This window comes from Malurus melanocephalus, unplaced genomic scaffold (genome assembly GCF_030028575.1).
Source record: "Malurus melanocephalus ecotype Western Australia unplaced genomic scaffold, MMel_1.1 scaffold_76, whole genome shotgun sequence".
NCBI lineage: Eukaryota > Metazoa > Chordata > Aves > Passeriformes > Maluridae > Malurus > Malurus melanocephalus.
In genome coordinates this window covers 1,464,413-1,490,993 of record NW_026623308.1, presented here as the reverse complement: position 1 = coordinate 1,490,993, position 26,581 = coordinate 1,464,413, and the positions used below count along the sequence as shown (strand labels likewise).

At 41.6% G+C, this 26,581-nt stretch overlaps 1 protein-coding gene across 3 annotated transcripts in view; it reads right to left on the bottom strand.

The window, feature by feature from the left end:
* Positions 1 to 4,606: 4,606 nt before the first annotated feature.
* The window catches only part of KCTD1 (potassium channel tetramerization domain containing 1), a 65,613-nt gene continuing 43,638 nt past the window's right edge, over positions 4,607 to 26,581 (bottom strand). For all 3 annotated transcript variants that reach the window (XM_057367239.1, XM_057367241.1, XM_057367240.1), the window contains 3 exons: positions 9,147 to 9,291; positions 6,659 to 6,964; positions 4,607 to 4,819 (listed from right to left, as the gene is read on the bottom strand). In XM_057367239.1, the coding sequence (XP_057223222.1) occupies positions 4,661 to 4,819; positions 6,659 to 6,964; positions 9,147 to 9,291 (610 nt within the window). In that variant the 3' untranslated portion in view covers positions 4,607 to 4,660. The remainder of the gene's footprint in view (positions 4,820 to 6,658; positions 6,965 to 9,146; positions 9,292 to 26,581) is intronic.

The following is a 26,581-nucleotide window of genomic DNA, read 5'->3' as shown; positions in this document are numbered from 1 at the left end:
GCCCATGACTACACTGCACGCCTTCAGCTCCTAACTGGGGTGTGAGAAAATTTCACTGTGAGTATGGAGGGCAGAATATGGGATCTGACCCATAATCTCTGACATCCCCTGAAAAATATTACACTCCTCATAATTTTAGGGGCACAGAACTCGTATTAGGTCCCTAATCAAAAAATGTGGAAAAAAAATCACAGATTCAAGGAGAAGTGGGCTTTTCCCCATCTATCAAAGAACATCTCCATTTTTGCAGCTCTTYCTTGTGCAAATAGAAGATGCTGCAGCAGGCTAGCACTAGGGTTTCCCCCCAGCATCAATGTCAACATCCTGGTTGCCAGCTAGCTGAGTTAGCTCAGCTTGCAAGAGGATGAACTTGTGTGCTACGTGCTTGCACYTTTTAAGAGGAATTAGGGATATGATTTTAACAGTTTCAGTTTCAAAGAGAGAATCCCATATGCTAAGTCAGTTTTTGGGGTCTCCAAAAATCAGATCAATGGAATAGCAGCCAAAGTCATCACAGGGACCTGATGCAACATATTGATTTTTGGTGGTGGTGATTCCTCCAGACCCTCAAGACATAATAAACCACTCAAACTCAAGTCTGAGAAAAAGAAACTGGTCTACAGGCCCTAAGGATGTCTTGGTTTCATTTCCACTGTAAATAAACCTCAGGCAGCTTGAATGCCAACATACAAATACCAGTTGTCTGTAGAAATAATTCATAATATAGAATTCCGCAGTGAAAAAATGACAGATGGAAATAAATGTTTTTATTTCTCTGAAAAACTGACCATCGGTCAATAAAAAATGCTTTTCACATCCCCCAAAATCCAACCCTTCTCCCCAAAGCCATGCAGTGGAAACACTAAAGAAAAATTCACTCGGCAAGTCATTTGGGTGGCAGTAAAAACCCTATAATTAGTACAGAAATCAATTTTTAAAGGTTGCTGCAAAAAATTATGCTCATGAACAAAATGTTTCTATTCAAATTGAAATTAGTGCCTGTTCAGCAYAAAGGAAAATAATTGAATGGGTGACTCAACTTTCATGTTTTCAGAGCTTAGTAAGTTTTTCCCATTGGTTTTTTGTTATGGATTCTAGTGGGCATCATAAAACGTGCCTCAACTCGACTCRCTTTTGCCAGTCAAGCACTGAGACGATCAGCTTCCTTCTATGGACATGTGGCAATAGAGAGAAAAAACATTCATTGGGCCAGACTGCCTGGCCAGKAAGTACCTGGAGACAGAATAAATTAGCAGCACCTATTTAGCAGTACTGCTTCTGGAAAGAGAGATTARCCAGTGACAAAGCAGAACTCCACTTTCTCCAGCACAGAGTAAATTAGCTCAGTTGTCAATGGACACTCCATTTTAAGGTTCATCCAAGCATGTCAGGATCCATACTCACATTATGCAGCTGTTTGGTGCACTACGGAGGCAGTCGGGGAAGAACTAAAGCCTGGGTTTTAGTTCCATCGACCGATGGTTATTGCAGAAGTCCAGCATTTTTATCACCCAAAGAAAAGATGAGGACCAGGTTCCTCTGCYTGTGTCTCACTGTGGAGAGTCGGTGCCATCTGCAACCCCTGCACATCTGCAGGAGTTCTCCTGGCAGCTGCTTCACYACCCTGCTGAAGAATGGCATTGGCAGCTACTGCTCACTGCAGCTCTGCCTCTTGTTATTAAATACARCACCAATGATYGCATCAAATGGAGTCAACATTTTCYAATAAAATATTAGATAAATTTAAATGTCAAAATCACTAATCTTCAGAGACAAGCTGACTGTAAACTGGTCCTTCTTGTTACCCCCACTCCCCCCACTTTCCTGGAGAAATTGCTCATTTGTTTGTTGATCAGTTTTTCTAAAGAACGTTTTAAAAACATACGGTTACAAGCCTCCATTGCAAACCAGACTAATCTCATTTGCTCTCTAAAAATCTACAGCTAGCTTATTCTTGCATACATATTTCATCAGCCATCACTTTGAATATGCATGACCTCTTACTCTGTGACCACATTGTAACTGCAGAGACATTTASATTCAGGGTCTCAGGGTGATTTTTGACTCCATCAGCAACAAAASCAGGCTTGGTGGGAAGGTGACCAAGCCAGTTGAGGATTTGGGAGGAGCACAGAGGTATCTTCAATGTCATGGATTTGGACAGGTGTATGCTGAACAAGGGAAACCACTGGCAGAGCATAAACCTGCTGCCTTTGGGAGCCACATGTTGGAAAGCATCAGTGGCAAAGCTCCTCTCCCTCCACACCCAGCCTGGGCAGAGGCTGCGGGCAGTGTGGGCCCTGCCAGCACTGGGGGGACACTTTTGGGGCTGCTGATGCTCCTGGCTTGGGGTGCCCGCTTGCCAAGCAGCTGGAAAAGAGCTGCACACCCCCAGCTCCAGCCTGCACTGGAGCATACACCCTCATGCACAGACAGGGGCCAGCAGGGCTGGTCTGGATGTGGGAATACCTTTGGGCTGAACAGAGAGTGCAAACACATCCCTGGGGACACTGAGGAGTCCCCAGAGAGCGGCTCTGCACGGATGCACACGGAAGATTTGTGCAGCAGCCTCTGAAGAATCACATCACCTTGAACTGACACCCAMAAACTCAAACCCATGGGTTTGAGACAACAAACAGATTTTGTTTGGACATCACAAATTTCATCACTTCCGATGAAGATCTGTTAAAAGTATTTATTTCCCTGGGCTTTAGCTTTCCATCTTCTATGCAGACTAACAACCAAATTGTGGCCAGTAGAGCAAGCATTTGTTTATTTTGTAAGAGGGCTTCTTGCTGCTAATTGAAAACAAGCATTTTCAATGAGGCAGCTGTTTCAGTACTGTGAATAGACAGATCAGAATCACATTGAAGATCTAATAATCCGCTAATGAACCTTAATTTTTAGAGCCCACTCCCTCACCCATTTTCACATTTCAGTAATTCCAAACCATTGATATGTGCTGCCAGTTATATAAAGATGTCATCTGACATCTTTTAACAAAACCCAGAAAAAATGTAACTTGTTTTTTTTTAAGTTATCAGACTATATTAAAAACCTTGTTACACGTATCTAACAGCTTCTTTTTTTCTTATCTTAAATAAATAGCAAAGTGTCACCAAAATGAATGGGACGCCAGCACCATTGCGTTGATAGAAATTTCCCATAGGAGGATGAACACACAGTTGTATTCTGTAAGAGTGCACRAAAAGAGGCTTTGGAGGAAAGGTGGTGTTTGCTGGTGGATCAGCCCGTGAGCTGTCCGTACAGAGGCATCGGGATGTGGGGGCTCTGCAAAATCTCAGAGACCTGGAGCCACTGCCTGCAGGGGTGGCCCTGTGAGACTCTGCAARGACGTGGATTTTCTGCCACCACCAAGGGACACACAGCCAATGGCCCACGTCACTCTCCAGGCAGAACAGGGGCTTGAAACGAGGGAAATGAGCAACACGAAAACCAAACAGGCTAGCACCCAGCAAGGCAAGGGCTTGGAGCTGCCAACTCCTTAATCAAGAGGGAATGATGCAAGGATTCACTCTTACAGTGAAAGTTAAAGAACCAGGTGTCGTTTTTTGATGGGYTTCCCTGGGCTGAGCTGGTGTTGTTTTCACGTCTGACCAACAGCTTCTCTTCCATCTGGGACAAAACTCAAAAGGGTCAGTGCTGAAGGAATAGCAGCCAGGTGCACCACACCAGAAGATCCCTCAACAGCCTCTGCTGCCTTTAACTCACTCCACCCTATGCAGGCAGCACTGCCTTTGCACTGCCTTRTCCCTCCACATGCTGGACTGCAGTGCAATCCCACCTCTCTGCTTCTGTTGGCTTAAACCAGACCCTTGTTATTTTAAACAGGAGTTTATTGTATTTAATACATTATAAAATTTGAAAAAATTGTAGGAAAGCAGCAGATTCAAACCAGAGCATCTCTACCAAATATTAATTATTCTGGCCCCCTTTGAAAAACACAAAACAAAACAACAAAAAAACTCATTCAAAAGAAAAGTTAACCTTTCACATCTGTGAGGGCAGACAAAAAGTGTGCGACTTCTGTACAAACTACATTTAAAATTTCAGCTTTCCAATGCAATGGATGGTCATCTCCTGAACAGCCCCATCCACCTCTAAAAAAGACAGACATAAACCTCCATATGCAAATAAAGTTGAGTCAAGGTGTGTACACATTAAAAAGTGGATGGCTGTTTGGCAATGGAAAATGGGTGAAGAGCAGTCTATGAATCCCCCCCTGGCAATGGCTTGTACACCGTTAAGTGGGCCCGGGTAGGGCCTAGGACACTTAATGGCCATCACAGCACCAACCTCATCTACCACATTTTGTCATTGCATTTCCTACCCTTTGACATATACATACATATATATATGTACAGACATACATATACATACATATTTTGTGTGTGTGTGTGTGTGTGTGTGTTTTCTTTTATACCTTGAGGTTATTATTATTATCACTACTAATCCAAGTGTTCCCATATGAATTCAGGTGTGGTCTCTATATTTGATATAAATGTGTCTTTTATTCAATTTTAGTTCCAGGACTTGTTTGGAGTCCAAACTGCACATGAAATGTCCCCTTTTTTTTTTCTCTTAGTTTTCCTTTTTTTTTTTTTTTTTTTTTTTTTTTGCATAAAGAAACATGTCCATTTTAGTCCAGAGGCTCTTGCTTTATTCGAATGACAGAGGGTGCACGAGATGTCCTTCTGAGTTCTCGTCTCAGTACGTATTCACTGAATTGGGAAGAGTCCACCCCACCTCCACATGAGCCAACAATCTCAAAACCTCTTTGCTGTAACCTCTCAAGTACCTGCAAAAAAGAGGAAACAAACAACAATGTGTAAGTAAATAAACAGAATATTTGTTGTCCAATGATGATAACTGCTGTTTTCAAAGGCATTCAGCTAGGGGAAAAAAAGAAGTTACATAGCTTAATTGTACTGGACTGATTTCTGCTGACTATGGCCATTGAACAGTAAAAAAGAAAAAGATGAAGAAAATTTTTTTTCCTTTTTTTAGTACTGCAAACAAATCCAGTCTTCTTCTGGCCACAAAAAATTGACCAGAAAAACAGGAGAACTTGGGTCCTAAGAATAAATGTGGTGCAAGCAACTCTGAAAACTAGCTCAGCYCTGGACAAACCATTTGGTCTACATCTCACTCTTCAGGTCTATTGGTGGWCCTTGTCCTGTCTCCCATTTTTAGSACATGCCTATGTCCTCCCGTTACCAATGTGGGATCATTACCTCTCTTGAAGCCTGTACATATTTTGCCATTCTCACTCAAGTTTTTCACATCAGTAAATATGCTTTGTAATTCTTTTTTTTGTGCTACAAAAATGTAAGCATCARAATAAGTGACAAAGTGCTGAAGGATACAACTGCCATGAGAACTATTATGGGATGTGGCTAAATAACCATCCTTGAAACTCCCTTTCAGTTGTAATCTGATATCTAAGGCTGTCCTAAATTTGCATTAATCACTATGAAAAAAACAATTTTGATGTTTCAGTGAGAAGTTAAGGCCAGTAAGAGAGAACTGTCGAAGCATAACATGGGTTATCTGGATCGGTCTAGATAGGTCTTTCTAGACCCTTTTGTTAAGTTCTAGCACAAATGCAGTGCCTGGCCAGCCCTCAGTCCATGTCCCAGTGCTCAGYGTGCTTCATCTGGAGAAAAACAGGCTCAGGGGTGACCTTCTACAACTAACTGAAAGGGGGTTATGGCAAGGTGGGTTTCAGCCTCTTCTACCAGGAAACCAGAGACAGGATAAGAGGAAATGGCCTCAACTTGCAGCAGGGGATGTTCAGGTTGGACTTTAAATATAATTTCTTCACTATGAGGGTGGTTGAGCATTGGAATGGACTACCCAGGGAAACGGTGGAGTCACCATTCCTGGAAGTGTTCAAGAAATGACTGGATGTGGCACTTAGTGCTGTGGTTTAGTTGATGTGGWGGTGTTCACTCAAAGGTTGAACTTGGTGATTGTGGAGACCTTTTCCAACCTTAATGACTCTGTGATTCTCTACCTGGACAGTGGGGCCTGGCAAATTGCATTTGTCTCCCAGATTTTCAGATTTTTTCATATCCACTTCATAACAGCTACTGCTTTTAGACATTGCTACATTGAATCATAGAATACTTTGGGTTGAAAGGGACCTTTAATGATCATCTAGTTCAACCCCTCTGCGAAGAGCAGGGACATCTTTACCTAAATCAGGCTRCTCAGAGCCCTGTCCTGCCTTACCCTTGAATATTTCCACGGATGGGGCATCTGCCACGTGTCTGGGCAACCTGTTCCAGTGTTTCAACACCCTCATTGAAAAATTTTCTTCCTTTTATCTAGTACAAATCTACTCTATTTTAATTTAAAATCATTACCCTTTTTCTCTACTATGCCATAAAAAATTGGGAACAAGCCCGAAAAGTGAAGGGTCTTCCCTGAGACTGCAGAAAACTCTAACACAACTGCAGCTTGCTTGCAAAGGGATTTGGTGACACGTGAATTAAATGGAGAAAGATGACCCATAGAAGTAAATAACTTGCTTCAAGTCTCTAGCTGATTTTGCTCACCAAAACACTCCAGTGACATGGCACAGGGTCAGCCCACTGGTCCCTTTCAAAAAACACATGTGTCACTCACTTCCTACCTGAACTGAGTTGAGGTGACAGTATCCATTCAGCGGAAATCGGATGACGTGTGTRGAGTCGTGGTTCCAGCCGGCGTTGACAGAATTACACATCACATCACCGATTTCTGGGAACACCTCCTCTATCAACGACTTATCGCCACTCAGCGTAATCCTCTCGCCCAGRTCTGGGGCCACGCGCACCACCAGGCACTCGCAAGACTTGGAGAAGCGGCCACTCTCCCGGTCCTGTTTCCACCGTTCCATCTCTCCTAGCATGGGCTGAAGCTGGAAATATTTTGCTTCTTCATATAACAAGCTGTAGTCCTGAAAGACACACACATTATTGTGCACAGTTAAGGGAGGCACTGCTAACGTGGTGCTTATGGTTATTCAGGCCAACGCTGCTCTAGGTCTGGAACCCTAATTACTGTGTAGGAAGGAGTAATAAAATAACAGCACGAACAAAAAATAACCATCAGCCACTTGAAACAAACTGAGTGCAGCAGCACTTGTAAGGGCAGGGAAAGGCTATGATTGCTCAACTCCCTTCTGCAAAAAAAAAATCYCACTTTTACCCATATTTTATCCCCATAGTGATGTCATATAATAATGGTCTCATTGAACAGATGGAACAGAATTCAATCAGGATTCAGAAAATTCATCACCAGGATCCATTGCGTCTTACAGCAATACTAGCAGGCATTGTAACAGGTATAAGAATGTAAATGAGGGAGCTGGCAATGGTTGTTAGTGTAAAATGATTCAGATATTTGCATAATGTTTGCACATATTAGTGCATTTTAAAAATTAAGTATTTTTTAATATTTCCCTGTTTTGCCACTAGTATTGTTTACTACATCATCTCAAATACCAGAGCAGAGGGAACGCATTTCCAGGCATTGCCAGTGCAGAAGTAATTTAGAACTGATGATGTGGAGTTTGCTTACTGCCATTTTTTAAATTTAAAAAACATTTTTTAAAAAAATCTTGTTTTTCTAGGTGTAAGAGCATAAAACCATTTGGAAAATATTTATACAGAGAAAAGAGATACATGAGAATCAGGGAAGAGAGAGAAAGTCAATATAGTCCTGAATTTGAACTAGAAACCAAATACTTGATGAGGACACCYAAATCATGGTAAAAATACTGCTTACATTTAATGTGTAACAAAAAAGTAATGTAATCTATGTATTTCTAAGAAACAAGAAACACTGTTCATTTTAATCACTGTTTTTTTGTACACCTTAAAGCATAACTGGAGAGGACACCCCTTTGAACATCACAGTTGGGTGAACTTGCCAGAAGTTACATTTTTAATTTCAGCACAGCTACAGTATATTTATGTGTTTAAAAGGCTCTACATATGTAATTTCTTAATATTGCGTGAAAGGTGGTTTTTCCTTTTTCTGTATTTCTGATTACCTGCAGGACAAGTGCCCAGAGCAGCACAAAGCCATGCTACGGCTTCAAAAGAAGGAAATGATGCTTATCTGTCAGCTCCAAACTCCCACATTATTCAGGGAGATCTACCCTTGTCATGCATGGGAGCAGCAAGGATGTTTCTACAGCAGATGATTCAAAGGCTGCTGCAATACRGCTCTTGAACTCAACATCACTCCTATTATGCCCCTAACATCTGAAAAACTGTCTCAGATATGAGGGGTAAAGGACTGCATACAGTATGAACTGCTCCATCCCTACCCCAGCACCTCTCCTGCTCAATCCCAGTTTCTGCATTTCCTGTAGGAACCAGGTGCACTGATGTGTGACCATCGAGTAAAGATCCGTTCTGAATGCAGACTCCACATATACACCTCACATGGACTCTGAAACTGCCCTCTAGGCTTTGTCTGACAGTGAACTACCCTAATTCAATTTCTTACTAATAACTAAAAAAAAAAAAAAATTAAAAAGGCAGACTCTTTATTAAAGTTTAAATAATAAACATAGAACTATTCATCCCTGACTTCTCCAAAACTCTAAAATTAAATTTCCACTATGCGTTCAAGAGTCTGAGGGAGAAAGGATTCTGTAACTTAATGCCCAAATATTACCATGTGTGCAGATTATTTTGTCAATATTGTGATTCACACACCCTTTTCTGAATTTCAGTGTGGGAGTTGAAACTGGAGCTGCTGCAATCACAGGGGAAGCATAAAAACGGATAAGAGGACAAGTAATCAGGAAAGCTCAAGAGCAGTCATTTGCAGATTGTAACATCGCTTCTRTTTCCATCAGTATCCTACAATATTTAATTCCCTAGGTCAAACCTGGCAAGGTTGCTTCATTGTACTGTAGCCAGGAGGGGAAAGTTTAATATTAATGCCACTCTAGGAAAGGAAGACACCACTTTAGCAACCCCATTCTTATTCTGGCCATGTAGCTGAAATCAAACACCATACCCTGCAAGTCCCMCTTCCCTATCCAGGGCTCTGTTTTCCCTACACACCAAGGTACTTGCTTTACCAAGGTATATGCAAAACACCCAAGTGCCTTGAAATCTYACCTTGAAATCATCAGGAATGAGGAGTTTTGATGTCCTTAAGAAATTCAAGATATATCTGAACATCTGCCCATCTCTGTCGATGAAATAATGCTGCTTGAGACTGTCGAGGACAATGGGCTCCGTGCCATCGAAAAGCCGGCCAATTCTGGAGAGGAAACGAGAGACAAGGAGCAGAGTCAGACCAAGCTGAGCCCAAGAGCTGCTCAAATGGCCCAACGCTACAAAACCCTCCTGTGCAAACTTCACTGCAGCAGMTCTGTGGCTTTGTTCCATAAGAAAAGGGCTGGTTTCAAACCACTGTGTAAGACACATATTTTCCAGCATTGCCGTTCTAACTTCCAAGCAGAACAGCTGATGAGGTGGAAGGGAAGAAGCCAGGGCAGCAGCTTGTCCCATCCACCTCATTGCCCCAGTCTGTGTCTCATGACACTCCCTCAATTAWTCTGGACACATCTTTGGATAGTCCCCTTCAGCACACCCCAACCCCTCCAGATGCTCCAACATCCCGGACTGACTCATTCTGCTTTCCAGAGCACTGCAAAGGGAATGCAATTTAGTTTGGAAACTGTACCTGAGGAATAGTTTGGTTTTGTTCCTTGCTTTGTTTTCACTTGTTTTTTAAACCCAGGTCACTTTTTGTGTACCATTTACTGCAATCAACACTAGGGCAGGCACAGCTGAGGTGAGGGGCAGCACACTGTGGTAATATGAAGATAAGGGTACAAAGCTGATAACATTTCAGTGTGAGGTAATGCTTTAATGTCAAAGTTAAGTGCTTGTGGCAGGTATCAATCAGAACACTCAAAGAGTGTAGAAAAATGTCTCAATTTTTAGACACCACCCACTGACCACCAGAACCACACAGCTCCCTAGAGAGCCTCCRCTTGGCAACAGGTCTTGCAACATCAACCACAGGGTGCACATATATTTCTGGATATGGGTGTCCCAAACCAGCTTCAGTTGGAGCAACAGGAGGGGCTGAAAATGCCAAACAAAACCCTCATATTAACATGAAGCAAATGTTTTGTTTCTGCACTGGGGCATTTGCAAAACATTCCTGAGTCACTGGTGGTTTCCCAATGAAATGAGCAGGAGTGACTGGTAGGTCTGATTTCGTGTACCTGTTCATATGTCTGTACATGCAATGTGGAAGTACTTTTTGACAACAGTCATGGCACACAATTTTTGTTTCGTTTTAAAACAAGTGAATAAACAACCAATCCCCAGCACCAGAAGAAAAAAAAAAAGCCACCAGATACTCAGAGGTGATGAGCTCTCCTGGCTGCATGAAGCACCCCAGGCTGAGGGATGCCCCATCCTTTGGCCAGCAGAATGGGATGTCCAGAAGGGGTTCAAGAGGCAAAAGACAAAAGTGGTTCCCAAARAGGGAGAGGCAGTAGGGCCTGCAGCAGGGTCTCAGGGAACTGCAGAGGGGCAGGGTTTTGGGTGAYCATACACTGTGTTGCATCAACAGCCAAATATCCTCCCTTTGAAAACACACAGGCAACCCAAATTGAGTTTGGAATGATGTCTGTGCCTGGAGCAGGTATAGATATAAGTTGTGAACAACTATGGTTCACAACTATATCTATCTTATAAGTTGTGAACAGAATACAAGTCTCATCTATAGTTTCTCACCAGCTGGGAGGAGACAGGGAAAGAAGTAAAATTCCATTAACCCCAGCTGGCCGTTTACAATTCTGTAACAAATGCCTGAATCAATTCAARTTGCATAAAATCTGTAGCATTTAAGGAATTAAATATATTTTGCATCATGATCAGGTACAGAACACTTGTTTTTTCAAAGCTATCCCTTRAACTACTCAAGCTTTCTTCCTCAAAGACTTGTTAATGCCTGCCCTGCTGTTCAAAATTTAAGCTGCAACAGCCCATATAATACAGGCTCCTGTTGGTGGATGAGCCACATTTTATGTCTAATATGGAAGTAYTCAGCATTTAGAATTAATTTTCCCCTATACTCAAGCATGTCATCTTCAAATTYATCATGGAATTCACACACAAAACGGGTATTTGGCCAAGTCAGTYATTACTGAAATGTATAATTGTAATTGGTTTCTGCAGCATTTTCCTAGTTCTAAATTACTTATATAATTACATATTTTAAACCTCTAGGCTTTTTGTCTCCATTTTATTAATTGTTTAGAGAAGAGTGAGATAGTATCAGAGGATGGAGCCTTCTGACAAAACCATAATGCTGAGGAGAGTGCTCAGCCACTGCGAGTGCTACCTGGGACCTGACAGGCTTGGGAAAGTGCTGCCTTAGTGCTCTGCAGCTCTGCAACAGCAGCAGCAGCAGGAGCAAAAGATCAGGAATTGCAAAGTCTTGATTCCCTCCTGACGCGTCTCCCAGGATCACTTTGCAATATACAACTGCRCTTTCACATATTAAAACAGCATTGAAAGGATAGACCCCCAGCAGAGAGACTTCTGTAAACAAAATTAAAACCTTTTTCCTTTTCAGAGGGGAAAATGTAGATTTCAACTTCCTTCATATGGCCTCCAAGGGGAAAAACTTGACATAATAGGGTATCCAAATCTGGTGACATGGTCCTGCTCATAATCTGCATTTGCTACACCCATAAGGGGAGGAGACTGGGCTATGCCAGGATCTGTGGGGCAACCAGCCCCTTCCAGCCCCACCATGTCCTCCTGGGTTCCCAGGGGCACAGTGGGAAGCTCTCTCTCGTCCCTCACTTGTCACCTCCTCTGTGCAACACAATGTGATGACCATCCTCCCTGCCACCCCTAGCTCTGCTGGCACCTGCTTGGTCTCACACTGGAATTACACACGCTTAAGAGATGCCAGTTTGCTGGCACAAAAAGGGACTGGTAAATCATCATAATTTCACTTCCCAAGAAAACCTGAAAGATGTTTTTCCCCATCTCCTTCTTGGCAACATTGGCTGATGATTGACAAAGATACCTTTTTTGTTTTTGTCTTTGTTGTTGTTGTTTTTTTTTAATGACAGATAACAGCTGATTGGATTTTTGAAACAGGAAAGTGCTTTGAAGGAGGCTTGCAAAATAAGATGATAATCATATGCAGAATTAGCCAAATACCAAGGGTAAAGAATAAAAAACTGTAGTCCATTTACAAGAAAATGTGCTTCTGAAATATTTAATTAAAACTAACAGGCTGGAATTTTCCATATATCAAGAAAATTAAYGTCCCATGGGTTGAAAGTGCGACCTCCAATGGGTAATAATTAATGTCGGTGGCTTTAAGTATCATATTCCACTGTCAGAAATCGAACGCTTCAAGGGTTGAAAATACAACCAGTGGAAAAACCTGCTTCCATCAGAGAATTTGGTTTTACTTTAAGGACACAAACCASGTATAGCTACAAGCCCTTGTTTACTGGAGAAAAAAACAACAGGGAATGGAAAAGATCATTGTTTTAATTCCATTAAATACTRTAGGGATGGATCTTTCTTACGACAGATCAGCACTCCCATAACAGCATTTMTAGACCAAAAAAGCTAGCACAGGAAGATGACATTGCTTGCAGGATTTCTCAAATTCTTCAAAAACAAGTCCTGTTTGTCAAATATAAAAATATACTCAGTCTGCAGCAAAACTGTATTCATAGTGTGTTTATAACCTTKCTCTCTCATTGTATAAATATTTATATCTATTATTATTATACACATAAAGAGAAAACACTTCACTTTAGTATATTCTGCCTCAGCTGAGAATGTGGGAAAGCAGCAATAATTAGGAACAAGATGGCCAGCACTAATTAAACAAGTCAACTATTGCAAAACTCTCTTAATGCCAAAAAAAATGACAGAGTTCTGCAGATTGTTTTAATGGCTTCAYTGGACAGAGCTAAAATTCTTCCCTTCTGTAATCAAAAGGGAACACGGAAAAGCTGCAAGCCTTGATGTTTTCAAACATGCAGAATATTACATCACTTTCAAACTAAGGAAGAAATAAACCCTTTTCTTCTCTGAGAAAAATAAAGGTTTCTTATAACTGAATATGTTCAGTATATTATTTCTCATATTAACATCTTTATCAGAGGACATCTTTATCAGACTCAAAAYTAACTGAAAATCTTTTGCAATAAACTACTTTCAACAGCTCTGCGWTGTCAGATTTCCCTGGTCCCCACGTCTTTCACAGAACAACAAAAGGAGGAAAACTGGTGTGAAGTCCTTTTCTTAACCCATCAGAGGGAACTGTGCAGCAGGAGGAGCATCAGTGATGCCCTGGAATSTGTAATCCCATGCTAATGGCAAGGCAAGTAACTGCCTGGATTTCACTGAGGGCAGAAATTCAGCAGCTGGCAAGGAGCAAAATACTCATGAAAACATACCTCTCTACCTCCAGTAACAAATAACATGGCAAAGAAAAGGTATTTTATTTGAAATCTTACTCACCTGGTTGAAGCCATTGTGGCAAAGTGATTAGGAKTGTGGTCCTTACAAGTTAAGTGCAAGTTTTATTGCATCATTGTATTTATGTGGCCAATGGGAATGTTTATTTAACACTCTGGAGTGTGTGGAAAGTGAGCTGGAACAGGCTTTTACTTTTTTTTTTCTCTGCAACTTTTTAGTCTGAGCTGTCCTTATTAATTTCTTTCCATTTTCTYTTACTGAGTGCTCAAAGGCAATTTGCATAAGAGCCCATTATGAATTAGATCTGTTTAATGGTATGCTCATCTCATGGCTATTTAATTTTACTTCCTCGTATGTCTAAATTACATAATTTTGCACTGTCCCCTAGCAGCTAGTACAGTTGAAGAGGTATCCATGCCAGGGAGAAATGTTATCCAACCCAAGTGGAGAATGATGAGGTTTCTATTTTTTTTTTTGCAGAGGACCACTTTGACAGTATCCATCTGCTTTTCTTTTTTGAATACCTCACATAATTTGGATCCACAGAGACTGAATACATAGCAACCTTTGTAACTCTGTATAACAAAATTTGGCTCATAAACATAACATAATACATTTGCAATTTTCAGGAACATATTTTACAAAAAGAGCATTTTAACCAAATACCCTGTTGTAATCTCTTGCTCTCAGTGCTATTATAATTTGTTCTTAACTTTTTCTTCTTACATTTAATTTAAGGTTTCATGTCCATGAGTCTCAGGAATTCCTTGGCACATACAGTTCCTACATTATGAGAAGATGCATGAATATGATGATTATAAAGCAAAGGTAACAGGGGRAAAATGTATTAAAACCTAAAATCTCATTAAACTTCTATAGAAATAGTATTTATATAGGAGCCAAATTGACAAAGAAGAAAAATGTACAGGAGGAGGTATTAAAATACCAGTCCTTCTGAGATTTAAAAGAAAAAAAGTTACATGGCATTTTGAAGAGCAGATAAATGCCAAATACTAGGTAAAAGGATGTCAAACCTTTGTGGAAATATTTGCTAAAGATTAAGGAACTGAATCATTTACATGGAGAAGACTTCAAACTTCTTAAGATTGTTACTTCAGCATGACAGTAAAAGAAAAGGTAGGGGTGAACTCAGAGGCTTATAAAGCATTTAGAAGGAAGTGAGATAGACAAAAAGTGGTGAATAATCTTAAAGGCAGAGCAAAGCATGTGAGGAGCAGATGGGAAGGATCTGAAATGATGAGTGACATGGTATCATCAGGGAATGCATCAGAGACAAAAAAAAAAAAAAGAGAGAAAAAAAAAAAAAAAAAAAAAAAAAGAGAGAAACATGGGATTTGCTACAACCTGCCTGATCAGAGGCAGCATCAGGAGCGGAGATGAAAGCAAATCAGACATATTACAAAATGAACTAATAGTCATTGGATCTAATCCAGATGGACAAACTGACACATTAACTGGAAAAGTAGAAATTGCACAACATCGTGTAGTCATGTTGCAGGAATGCTGCCGACACGAGAGCAAACGACGTCTCTCTACGCCACAGATGAGCGTGGAGAATGTGAGACAGGTACCTAAATGAGAGCAGAACAAATCTGGATACGTGGGTCACAGGGAACACAGGGGTGAATAAAAAATGGATGGCCAAGGCACAGAAGGCAGTAGAAACACCCTAACTTCTGTTTGCCTGAAAAGGAAGTTTTTCCAAAATCAAATGAAATCTGTATTTTCCCTGCTAAACAGGTGACCTATCTTCCCAGGAGATTTAYACCAGAATTGATGATTGCACCATGAAACAGAGCTAATACAGCATCTCCCCTGGTGTACAGAATATACTGGTTGGCAGCCAATGACTCTGGTGGGTGCAGGGTGCCCRAATGTACAACAGAAGACAGTCAAAAAAAGTATGCTCTGTCACAGCCTTCTCCCTTCAAACCCTCATTCCCAAACTCAGGACCATCATCTACCCAGACACAAYTGGCACTTGTAGAAATGCTGACATTTTAGAATAGAAAGGAATAAATAGTTGGGACGGGATGTTGAGAGTTGGTGACTCATGACCAAAAAACTGTAAATGCAGGTAGATGAAAACCATCTCCCAAATCGCACGCTGGCAACAAGGGTGAGGCCAGGAGAGCACAACCCCAGACCGTGGATGGGCCAGGGAGTTTCTGTTTACCATATTCCTTCTCTCTCTGGTGTACCAGAGAGATGCAGACTGATAACAGGAACAGGCTGAAACCCTAATCTGCATTTTTTCACACAAGGCTGGGCAGGTAAGTGTTTTAAAAGCAATTTCAATACCATGTCAGCCAAACCTCTTGGTTGCATTACAGGCTTCAGATAYGGCTGAGAAGGGTCTATCCTCTGCTCACCAGCTGTTCTCCCACCCCAAACGAGGATTTTTATCCCCACCACCTTTCAGAAAGTGAGGTTCCTCCATCTGACAGACACTGAAGTTGCTGRCACTTCCCAGGATAGGTATGGGCCATTCACTTAAGAGCTGGACTGGATGATCCTTGTGGATCCCTTTCTACTCTGAGTATTCTGTGACTGAATACACCCCCGACCCTCCCAGTTTTGCTTGTCTTCAGATACCAAACACGCCTTCAAGCCCTTTTGCTACCATACAGATATGTCTCCAGAAAATTTAAGCCTTGCAATCCCAAAACAGGTTGTTCCTTCAGCCAAACCACTGTCTACAGACCAATGCCACGGCCTCTCTCTTCCTCTAGGAGTTTGAGACACCTCTGGGACCAGCCAGTGCCCTGACTGACCCACCCCACCCACCAAATCGTGGGGACTCAGAGCAGGGGAGGAGGCTGCAGGTACCTGCCATCGTCCCTCTCATCACAGGGGGCAATTTGCTCTAGATATTTGTGAGGACATCAGGCAATAAGGAGCTCCACACACAGCCTTCCCCGCACACCCACTGCTCCACAGCCACAGCTTGACCACCAGCACTTTACTCTTTAAAAAGCCACCTCTACTCTTCTTTTTTTCAGGCTTGTACATGGACTGAATATACTGAAAGCTGTCTGCAAGCCTTTAAGCCCCACATCTCCTACAATGTTCGGTATCTTGCAAATAAGTCCGTAAAAACTTTCTAGTTTTCCAGAGCATATCAAAASCACTTTTCCTAAAATCACTTAAACCAATGAAATGTTAAATCAATTATTCATGCAAATACTTTTGCCATCTCTGTTTTTTGTAACCAAGTTTTCTTGGCAATGATAACATTTCACAGAAAAATTAACAAATACTCTCTTTGCTTGCCAAGATAATTTTACTAAGCTTGAATCCGATTTCATTGAGGTATGTTATTTGTTTTATCTTGAGGGAAGCTGCCTATTAAGTTAGTAGCAACCGTGTCCTTTTGCTTATGATATGGTTATTACTGAGCTATCAGGAGTACCTCTAAGTTATTAGGGTGCAATGGCAAATTAAGTACTTTGCGTCATAATTRGCTAATAACTTTAGAATTATATTTTAATCATGTTTAAGATGGTCAGGTTGGCTGTGAGTACAGATAATGGAGGATAGGAGCAGAACAGGAGTGTTTATCATTCCATACCAAAAGCCAGAAAGTAGGTAAACCGGTGGATGCACAACATCCCAAAGGCCATGATAATCCAAATATTCAGAACACTGAACTCCTTCACAGTCAGCAATGTAAAAAAGTGGAACTTGTGTCTTAGGATCACATTTAAGTAAAAAGCAAAAATMTATTGATTTCAACTCAATCTCCTYTGAGCCTGTCAACTTTTCTTTTTTAAAATAAAAAGATTGTTAACAATACCCATCTTCAAATCCCTGTTGATAAACCTGTTCATGCAGATTCCACAAAGAGAGGACACCATTAAAGCAGCTCATAAAAAAGCTACCAGAGCCATTTCCCCTTCAAAACTCAYGATGTTCAAAAAAAMACCAAACAACCCCATCTCWGAACRGGGGAAATCCTTTGATGTATTCCTTTGTACATCAAGTTTGCCCCCCAGCTTTCACAAATTTCATTCAAACCACTATTAGCTCTCAATATTTCCTCTGTATCCTTGAGAAGACTCAGCATCAACATTCCACATATGAATCACTGGAAATTAGGRAACACTCCTAGATTTCCTATGAAATGCCTTACAAAAGTAGCAGCAAAACAAGTTCTGGATCCAAACCCAACAGAGAGTCCACTTCAGCAGGAACATGCTTTGTAGAAGCACTAAGGTGTCGCTGATTCTGCCCCTCTCCAGGAYGTTACTTTGAGTACCAGGCACCACAATTCATATGCCTGGAACCTCTTTCTTTATAAACAATAAACATGGCAATGAAACCACAATGAATTAAGCTTTCCAYGATCRCCACAACTTTGTCTCCTKAGCCAGAAATCACATCTATGTTGTTTTGTCAATTGCTGCCTTCTCTAAGAGAAAGGACAACACGTTTCCATAGACAGGGCAAGAACACACTTGCCTTTCCCTTTGCAATTGCACAAGTTCTTCCTGCATTGCAGCCCATAAAGGCAGGAGACTACACAATTAACCTCTGTGTGCTCCATGGGGGATCCTACAGGGACTGCTTCCCGAGAGAGAGAAAGAGGCCACTTCTACATTAAAACCTACATAAAAGCTTCCCATTAAAGAATAAAATTCAGAGAGAGAAAGTGCTTCTAAAACTTTTAGATGTTAACTACGTCTGTGCCTGTGTCCCCAGAAAACACTACCCTACATAGCCCAGAATGAAGGATTCCCAAACATCCCCCATCTTCTGCTTTCAATAAACACCCATGAAAGTCACACACAAACTTTACAACATCATTCTCAAGTGCAGTTCACGCAGAGGACAACAATTTGCTGCCACTTGTGCAGCAGAAGCCTATGAAACAGATTACCAGGTCTCAACCCTGCTGCTGAACTTGGGCTTAGACTGTCAGAAGATGAATTTGCCAGGGAAGGCAGAAAGGATGTTCAATCTGCTTTTTAAAATCCCTACAATACAGGAGGATGAAACAAATAGAGAAAAAATTACACATACAAAGAATACTATTAAGGTAGTCAAAATGAGCTTCATAAGCTAAGATACGTCAGATATTAGAGATGCTCCTGCAACTTGCATTTGCAAACCTCCCTTTGCGTGAAAAGTTTTAGACCATGTCTTTAATTATCTACTCTCTCCTCAGAGCATCCTGAACTTGGCATGTAAGCCAGGGATAAGCCAGGGTTGTACAGCATAGCAGACTGTTGCCCACAGGATCCCTGCTTCTTCTGCTGGAGGTCTAATGGATCAGAAAGGGTCTGCAGGAAGGGAACATGGGTAAGGTGGATGGGGGCTGACCTGGAGAAATGAACTCTGTCCAGGTGTGCCAGATTTCCTGTGTGATGCTACCACTAAGCACACCTGCCTTAWTTTTTTTCGCTCCTTTGAGTGAAGCAAGAAGGTACCAGACTGAGCAAGGTTGTAAAGAAAGCATGCAAGAACGACTCTTCAGAGCAGGATTCAAATATTACACAGAAAATACAGCCCAAGGGACACATGCTGAACTGAGGAGGAACAGGAGATGCTGATGACATGTTTAGCAAATAAGCAACACATCTCTCTGCATAGAGGCAGGCAAATGTACTGGAGATAGTATCATTACACATATACCATGAAAACTACAAAGGTCACCCTGGATGCTCAAATAATGTTCTTTTTCTATAAMGTTTACTTCAATTGCAATGAGAAAAGCTCCAAGGCCAGCTACCCAGCAGCACATTCATTATACTTCTCTCAAATATTTGTTTTCCTTTACTACTTACCCCACCTGYTCAGAGATTCCCCAACCTACACTGAAAATGGTACTTTCAGACGAACATCCGAGATTACAAATTCTTCAAGATAGACAATCCAGATAGCATGAGAGCACACACAACAGAGGCAAGGAAGAGATGGGTGTTATCAGCACAGAATTTAGTATGAGAAATAGGACTGCACGCTGCTCTTTTTTTGATTAACTCTAATATGCAATACAATTCCATTGCTGTGATTCCTGGTGTGGACACACACAAGTGTCTCCATTGAGAGACGTGTTTATACCTGTGTAACTCAYTCCCATACATTTACATGTTTAATTGCTTCCATGCCAGAGGTTGAAATGATTTAAGCACTTCAGTAACTAGAAAAATCACACCATTAACCAAATCAGTTCATACAAAACCTGTGCGCTAATCAGTTAAGAGGACTGGAAAGTYCACCTAAAACGTCTTAGACAACGGCTCTGAGCAATAAATAATGCTTATTGCACAGGTTAGAAATGCCAAAGCCACACCTGAACATTTTGCTGGTGGTGGGGTGATAAAAAAACACACAGATAACATTATTTCCATTGACAAACTTTACATATACAAAACAGTGGCTTTATTGTTTATTAAATTAGATGCTGCCATGGTGTAATCATCCCTGCAGCCATACCAAACCCAGCAGCAGGTCAGATGCAATCCTGTGGAGGAAGCAAAGAGAGAAGAAAGGAAGAGAACTGAGATTCAGCACAGAAGCAACACAGCCCCATAAACCARTGGCGCAAGGAACGATTAATCCATGGATGTGAAAACACACACGGTAACTGCAGAGCAAAATCTGCGAAATACCACATGTCAAAAGTAAATGTTACATCATGGTGCCTTTGATAAACAAAATCTAGGATGTGATTCAGCTGCCTGTTGCCACTTGAAATACTCTAGGGCATCCCAAAGGGCTGGGGGATGGCACAGGGACACTGCTGCAGGCTTGTGCCCTGTTGGAGCAGCCACAGTATCCAGGCAGGAACTGTGCATAGGCATGAGCTTCCCATGTCAAGGTGAGTGTAAGCCACTCACAAAAAAGACCAGAAACTCACCATATCAAAATTCATATATTAAACAAAATCTAGTACTATTTTTTCCTAGAGATTCACTTCAATTAAAAAAAACCAGGCCCTATTAAATAAAACATTGCAAATTCATACTATATTAAATCCAGAGGAGTAGTTTGTAGTGTTCCTAAACTGTGTAGGAGTTCATAACACTTTTAATTTACGTGCTCTCTTACCCTGCAACTCAGGTTACCCTCACGCAGAGGAGCTGACTGGTCTTAGCTTCTTTCTGAGCTACAGCTTCACTACAGGAAATAGAGAAGAGCATCATCCAATGTCATATTACACTGCAAACTGTGTTAGGAGCCCCATTTCCTACATGCAGGCAGTCAGCCTCAAGTCTTTCAGCAGGGTGTTGAAGTGGGCTGACTCTGGGATCGAGCCTATGGACAGAGACCCCCATGGAGTGCAGCCCACCCACATCCACACGGGGCAGGATCTCATTCCACACACACCTCGGGCACCACTGCACCAGGGATTGTGCTCCTGAAAGRTTGCAACAGCCCTGTCACGTGGCAATTTATAAATCCTGAACACAGGCAAACAGGTGGGAAATGATCTGTGGAGAAACACTCAAACAAGCATTACTCCATCAGTCTGGAGGATTTACAACGGGCAGGATATATGTCTGACATCCGTTGGGATCTCCCTGCTGGAAACCAGCACAACCCAACACTCACAACCTTCTGGTGGTGATCCCGGTCTCCTCACAAACAAAAAGATGCCTAACAAGGTGAGCACTGTTTTTAAGGTACTAGAAATATTCTGATGATGAGGCAGACTACTGCTTGAGTTTGTAGGTTTTCATCATTTCATTCACTTAACTGTCAAATTTTTCTCTAAAAAGAGCAAAATTAACTCCACTTGGATTAATGGAAGGGAAAAAAGGCACCATTTCCTAAGGGTCTCTCCAAACTGCATCTGCCCTTTTCYCCAGACACTGATAATACCCTCATATCAATAGACACACAACCCTCACACCAATAGATTAAGTTGGAGCTTGCACTTATACTGAAAAAACCCAACCTGATAAGAACCATCACAAGTACCTATGCCAAAAGACAAGGACTCCCTTATTGACAAGAAGAAAAAAATGCTGCCAATTTACTGAGAAAAATGCTGAATTTCAAATCTACAGTTTTTTTAGAATAATGCAAGTTCCAATACAGGCATTTTTGGGGGCAGACAACGGTTTCAAAAAGTTCTCCYCCTCTCTATTGAAAATAAAACACATTACAACCACCTTGCATTATTCCCTCCACCTGTGTACTTAGTTAATAGCAATTATTAACTAATTTTTTGCTTATATATGAACATAATAAAATTTTAATTTATCAGAAATCCAGGTGTCTTGGTAGATTTCTGATTTTTTTTTTCTTCTACCACTCCAAGGCATAGATATAAATTGTTTCCTGCTATCTTTACAGGAGATCTCCAGAACCACGTTATCRAAAGGTGCAGAAGACTGAAAATAGTTTAGGGTAATCAGGAGCTGCACTGTTTCATCAAAGCCCCATTTCTCCAGACGCCACCGGTGTTGCAACAAACAGTTTGGGGCTATAGTTTGATTTTGATTATTTTCCATTACCTTCCTAAAAACCTCCTCTTTTAGAGGCAGTAGAAGCCAATTAGCACAGTTAAAGACATTTGGAGAATGATCATGTTTTAAAACAACCAACTCCGACTAGGAAGTGAGACCACCAAATTCCATGTTGCTAACCAACCACCTTACGCACAAAGGTCTGCATTTATTTGTATTAACCTCACAGTCCTGTGATGGAAACCTTGATGCAGCCCTTAGCCCTTCACTTTTGCACAGCTTTTCTTCTCTCACTGCACACCACAAGACGACTGCCCAAAAATAATGAAGGAGGTGAAATGGACCTGGGTTGCCCGGCTGTCCAGCAGAAGGCAGAGCCTGCTGCTSAGCACCAGCTTCATGGTGGGTTTTAACAGGAGGGAGAAGGCACCTGAGGTCAGACTGGCTCTGCTCTGTTGCCACTGGTACTGCAGCAGTGCAGTCAATAAAAGCAGGGAGACAACAGGTCCCAATTTTCTTGCAGCTACACCTCAGACCAGGTGCTTTTCCCAWGCCCTACTGCTCACCCTACTCCACCCCTGCATCCTGCAGCCCACCCAGAGCTCCAGCCACGCTGGGTGCAGGCACACAAGTCATCTTTGCTGCCTCCAACCACCATCTATGTGTTTTGATGTTAAAAGACCTCTGGCAGGTATCTGCCCCAGCGATTTACACTGCTGTAATGCAGGAGTCTACTATTTTCACACTGGTAACACAAAGGTGGCAACAGCTTTGCAGGGATCCTTGAGAAGTGTTTACCAAGAACTGAACCTCACAACAGATGACAAAAGGAAGGGGTATTTCTCCACTGTGCTTCAAGGGTTGGTTGATCTTCAAGGAAAATCCTCTGCTAAACAAATACTGAGGGGCAAAGAAAAAGCCAGATATGACTGTGGACASCAGCTCAGGTTATTTTGCAGGATCAAAGTCAGGCAAGGGATGTTTGCTCCTCAGAGTCTGTGAACATAGGCAAAATTAAATTCCACATCTAATTCTGGAYGCACATCACTGGCTTATAATTTACTATAACTAGACACTCAGACAAGACAAAGAAGGTGTTTCACCTCAATTCTGAAGCAGGGAAAGCTGACAGGAACACATTTCTGCTGGCTGAAGCATGTGGAGACTAAACTCCTCTGACCATGAGCATCAGTTCCCTCCACACTACCTGCCCTAGCATCCCCAATGTTTTGTTACTACAGTAGAATAATATTAGGACAGCAGTGAGGAAAATAAACTCTCTGTTATGATGGATGTGCATTTAGTCAGCAATGTGCTACAACAAACTTGACCTTTATCAGGACTAGATTTCACTGACTGGATTTTTTTGGGACYTCACCCCATTTATTTTGTTCTGTCTCCAGCCTCTGCAACATCCAACTGATAAAGCTTTCATCACTGCTCACCTTTCCCAGTGGAATCACACTGCAAAGAAAAATATTCTGGCATGCAAGGTCAAGGCACAGAGCCCTTTCTGTGGTCCCTCATAGCAACAGAAAGGGCTCTTGGAGGAAATACTCCCAGAAGAGCCACAGATGAACTGTCCCAGTGTGAAACAGCCTGGCACAGACAGCAGTTTCAGCACTTACCAGCTTAACATTTTTTATACAGCACCAAACCTGTTACACGTTCATCATCACTCCCAGGGCCATTCATGTTTATCACATTTCCAGAATTTCATTAACAAACAGAAGGAAGAAGGGCTTATGCTTTTGATAGAATGCATTTTAATAGGAAATAATAAACTGACCCACATGGAAGCTAAACACAATTGAAAGTTGCACCCATACCAGCAGTTCCTATTTTCAAACCAGTGCTTTGCGCCTTGTAATGATAGCAGACAGCAGCGACTTCCAATAGCATCTTTTTCATCCTTCATTTTGTTGAGCCTACCCAAGAGAGAAACATGAAACATACCTGATTAGGGCTTTTATTTCTACTTCCCAAGAGGGGAATTAAATGCTCACCTAGAATCAGACCTCTGTGGTCTGGAGAGMAGCATCCATTCAGTTTCGGAGAGCTACACCATTAATCCAAAGTGGAAGCGGGAAAGTGCAATTGTAGCTCTGCTGATGAGTTTATCAGGGTTAGCTACTAAGCCAGGGAAGGCCASTATGAGAGGCATGGCCCAAGGCCCAGCTTTATGAGACAGCAATATTAGAAACCGGGAAAATGAGAATGCCTGATGAAAAGTGGAGCCTCCAAATACACTTTAGCTACAGAAAAACAGCAGTTTTTCTCCTTTCCCTTTCCCACAAATTCTTCCAAAGGGGAAATAAGCAGACAAGTATCCTACTTGCCAGTGTTTTGCCAGCTTGTATCTCCCTAGAATAACATTTGCCACCACTTCCCTATTCACCCATATCCTTTGCACACAAAGATGGACACTGTCACACGGCTTTTGTCTCCATCCAGCACGATGGAGCCAGTGTGGCTCCCTATGGCATTGCTGCAGCAGAGCTGGAAGCTGCCGTGAGCAGGGATGGAACACGACCTTCATCAGGTTTTGAAAGGCCAGAGGGAAGATTATCACTCAGGGGAGCTTATACACAGGAGAAGCTAGGAAAGCAAAATTAAACCTTAATATTCTGCAAGGGATAAAAACATTGTTTTTGCGAATGTTAGCAAGGCATGAGAAAAACAAGAAAGAATATTTTAAATTTGGTCACTGACACAAGAGGAGTCCACTGTGCTGGGCAGCAAAATATTCAGAAAGGTGAACATAAGATGAACATAAACACAGCCTACATGCTTGAAAGGTACACCTGCTAACTCCTTTTCATATGCTTAATGGCAATTCCAGTCCTGTGCAGCTGCAGCCACAGCACTTGGAGAAAAAGCAAAACATCTCGCTGCTTCAAACATGAGCCGTTTCAAGTTTTTTAAACTTGAGCTCCAAGTATAAAATGAAAAAAAATATTCCTAAAACTCCCACATTATACTGCTAGTAAACTAGAATTTCATAGCAAAAGTGAATAAACAATAGCTTGTGAGGCTGGAGAAATTACCATCACGGTGTTATCTAATCTCTCCCCAGAAGTCAAGAATTATGACTAAACCCTTCCAACATAGATATAGCCTGAAATTCTATGTCAGAAGTATGTCCAATTGCATTTGGCAATCCTTAGCCAAGAGAGAGGCTGACTATAATTGGATGAATATTTGAAGTGCTTCATTATTCATGTAGGAAGGCTAGGTAAAAAGTGTTTTGTAGTCCCAAGACACTGGAGGGTGTGTGTTATTGGGTAATAACCAATTAGGAATGTTGACAGCACTCTGCCTTTGGGATCACCCTGGCCAACAAAGCACCTGGGTGTATGTTGTTGTGCAAAGGCACACACCCACTGCCTACTGCTCAGTTTATTTAAGCAAGGCTTWCACCAAAGGAAATGGAGGACACCCCAAAAGATGTGCATTTGACAGCTCAGTTACATGCAGAAATAGTGTTTCTTCAYTGTTCTCTCTGCCTTCCAAAAATACATCTTTTTAAAAYAGTTTTTCTGAATTACTGATGCTACTGGTTACTGAAAACAAATTCCACTTCTTCAATTTTACTCTTTATAATTTACCACAAGAGCAACATTCTTATTGCTTCCAATAAAGAAACACTAACAGAAAAAGATTAGCTCCTAACCTCACAATCTGGTAAAAAAACTCCACAGTGACATTGTAAATACTGCAAACTCAGAACAACAGAAATCAATGATTTTCCTTTCATGCTAGTCTGAGAAAAACATACGAATCATTAGCACAGGCATGCAAAAGATTTAAAACACTTCAGCATTTAAAACTAACAATTCTGACACTTGCTCGCAAGAACTAGAAATCCAACACTAATTAGGTAATGACAGAGCAGTTCAACCTTTCACTACCTCCCAAAACAAGGGTAAAAGGAATTGATGGAACAAACACTGATTTTTATTTCCTCCTATATTTTCTTTATCATTGTAATGAAAAAAAAAATCTGCAAATTTGTATTCTGATTTAAAGTAAAGCAATTATTGTACGAGTTGCCCAACAGGACTTTCATACCTACAAAATAAACATTCACAAGTTTTCCTGAATGATTTGCTTGTTTCAAACATGCAAAATTCAATGTGTTATAAGGAAGAACATATCAATTTTTCTGCAGCTCTCATTTTCTGGCTTGTATCATATTTAGCCTGTCCTGTGGCACTGAGAGTACTGCAGCATTTTCTCTGAGATCCCCCGAATGCCCCCTCACCCTCTCCCCCATGTATCACCAAGACGATGATGTTTTGATGAAGCATCAAGCACAGGCCCCCGAGATAATGGATTCAATGGGATACACTTAAAAGATCATTTTTCTCTTTTGTATTGACTGCTTGCACTGCTCTAAGACAGGAAGAGCTTTCATTTTTTATGTAAGCTGCAAGACCCCGAGGGTCCTCTAAACTGTTTAAGAGGGATCAATTTTCAGACGGGTGGAAGGGGCCCAGCAGAGTGTCACGGTTTGGAGCACCTCCTTCCCCTCGTGTCACCAACAAGTTTGGGCAAACCTAAAACCAGCTCCCAGCTGAGCTGCTCTCTGGCATGGCAGCGCTTCCCACTGTTTGGGAATCGTGGGCAGCRCTC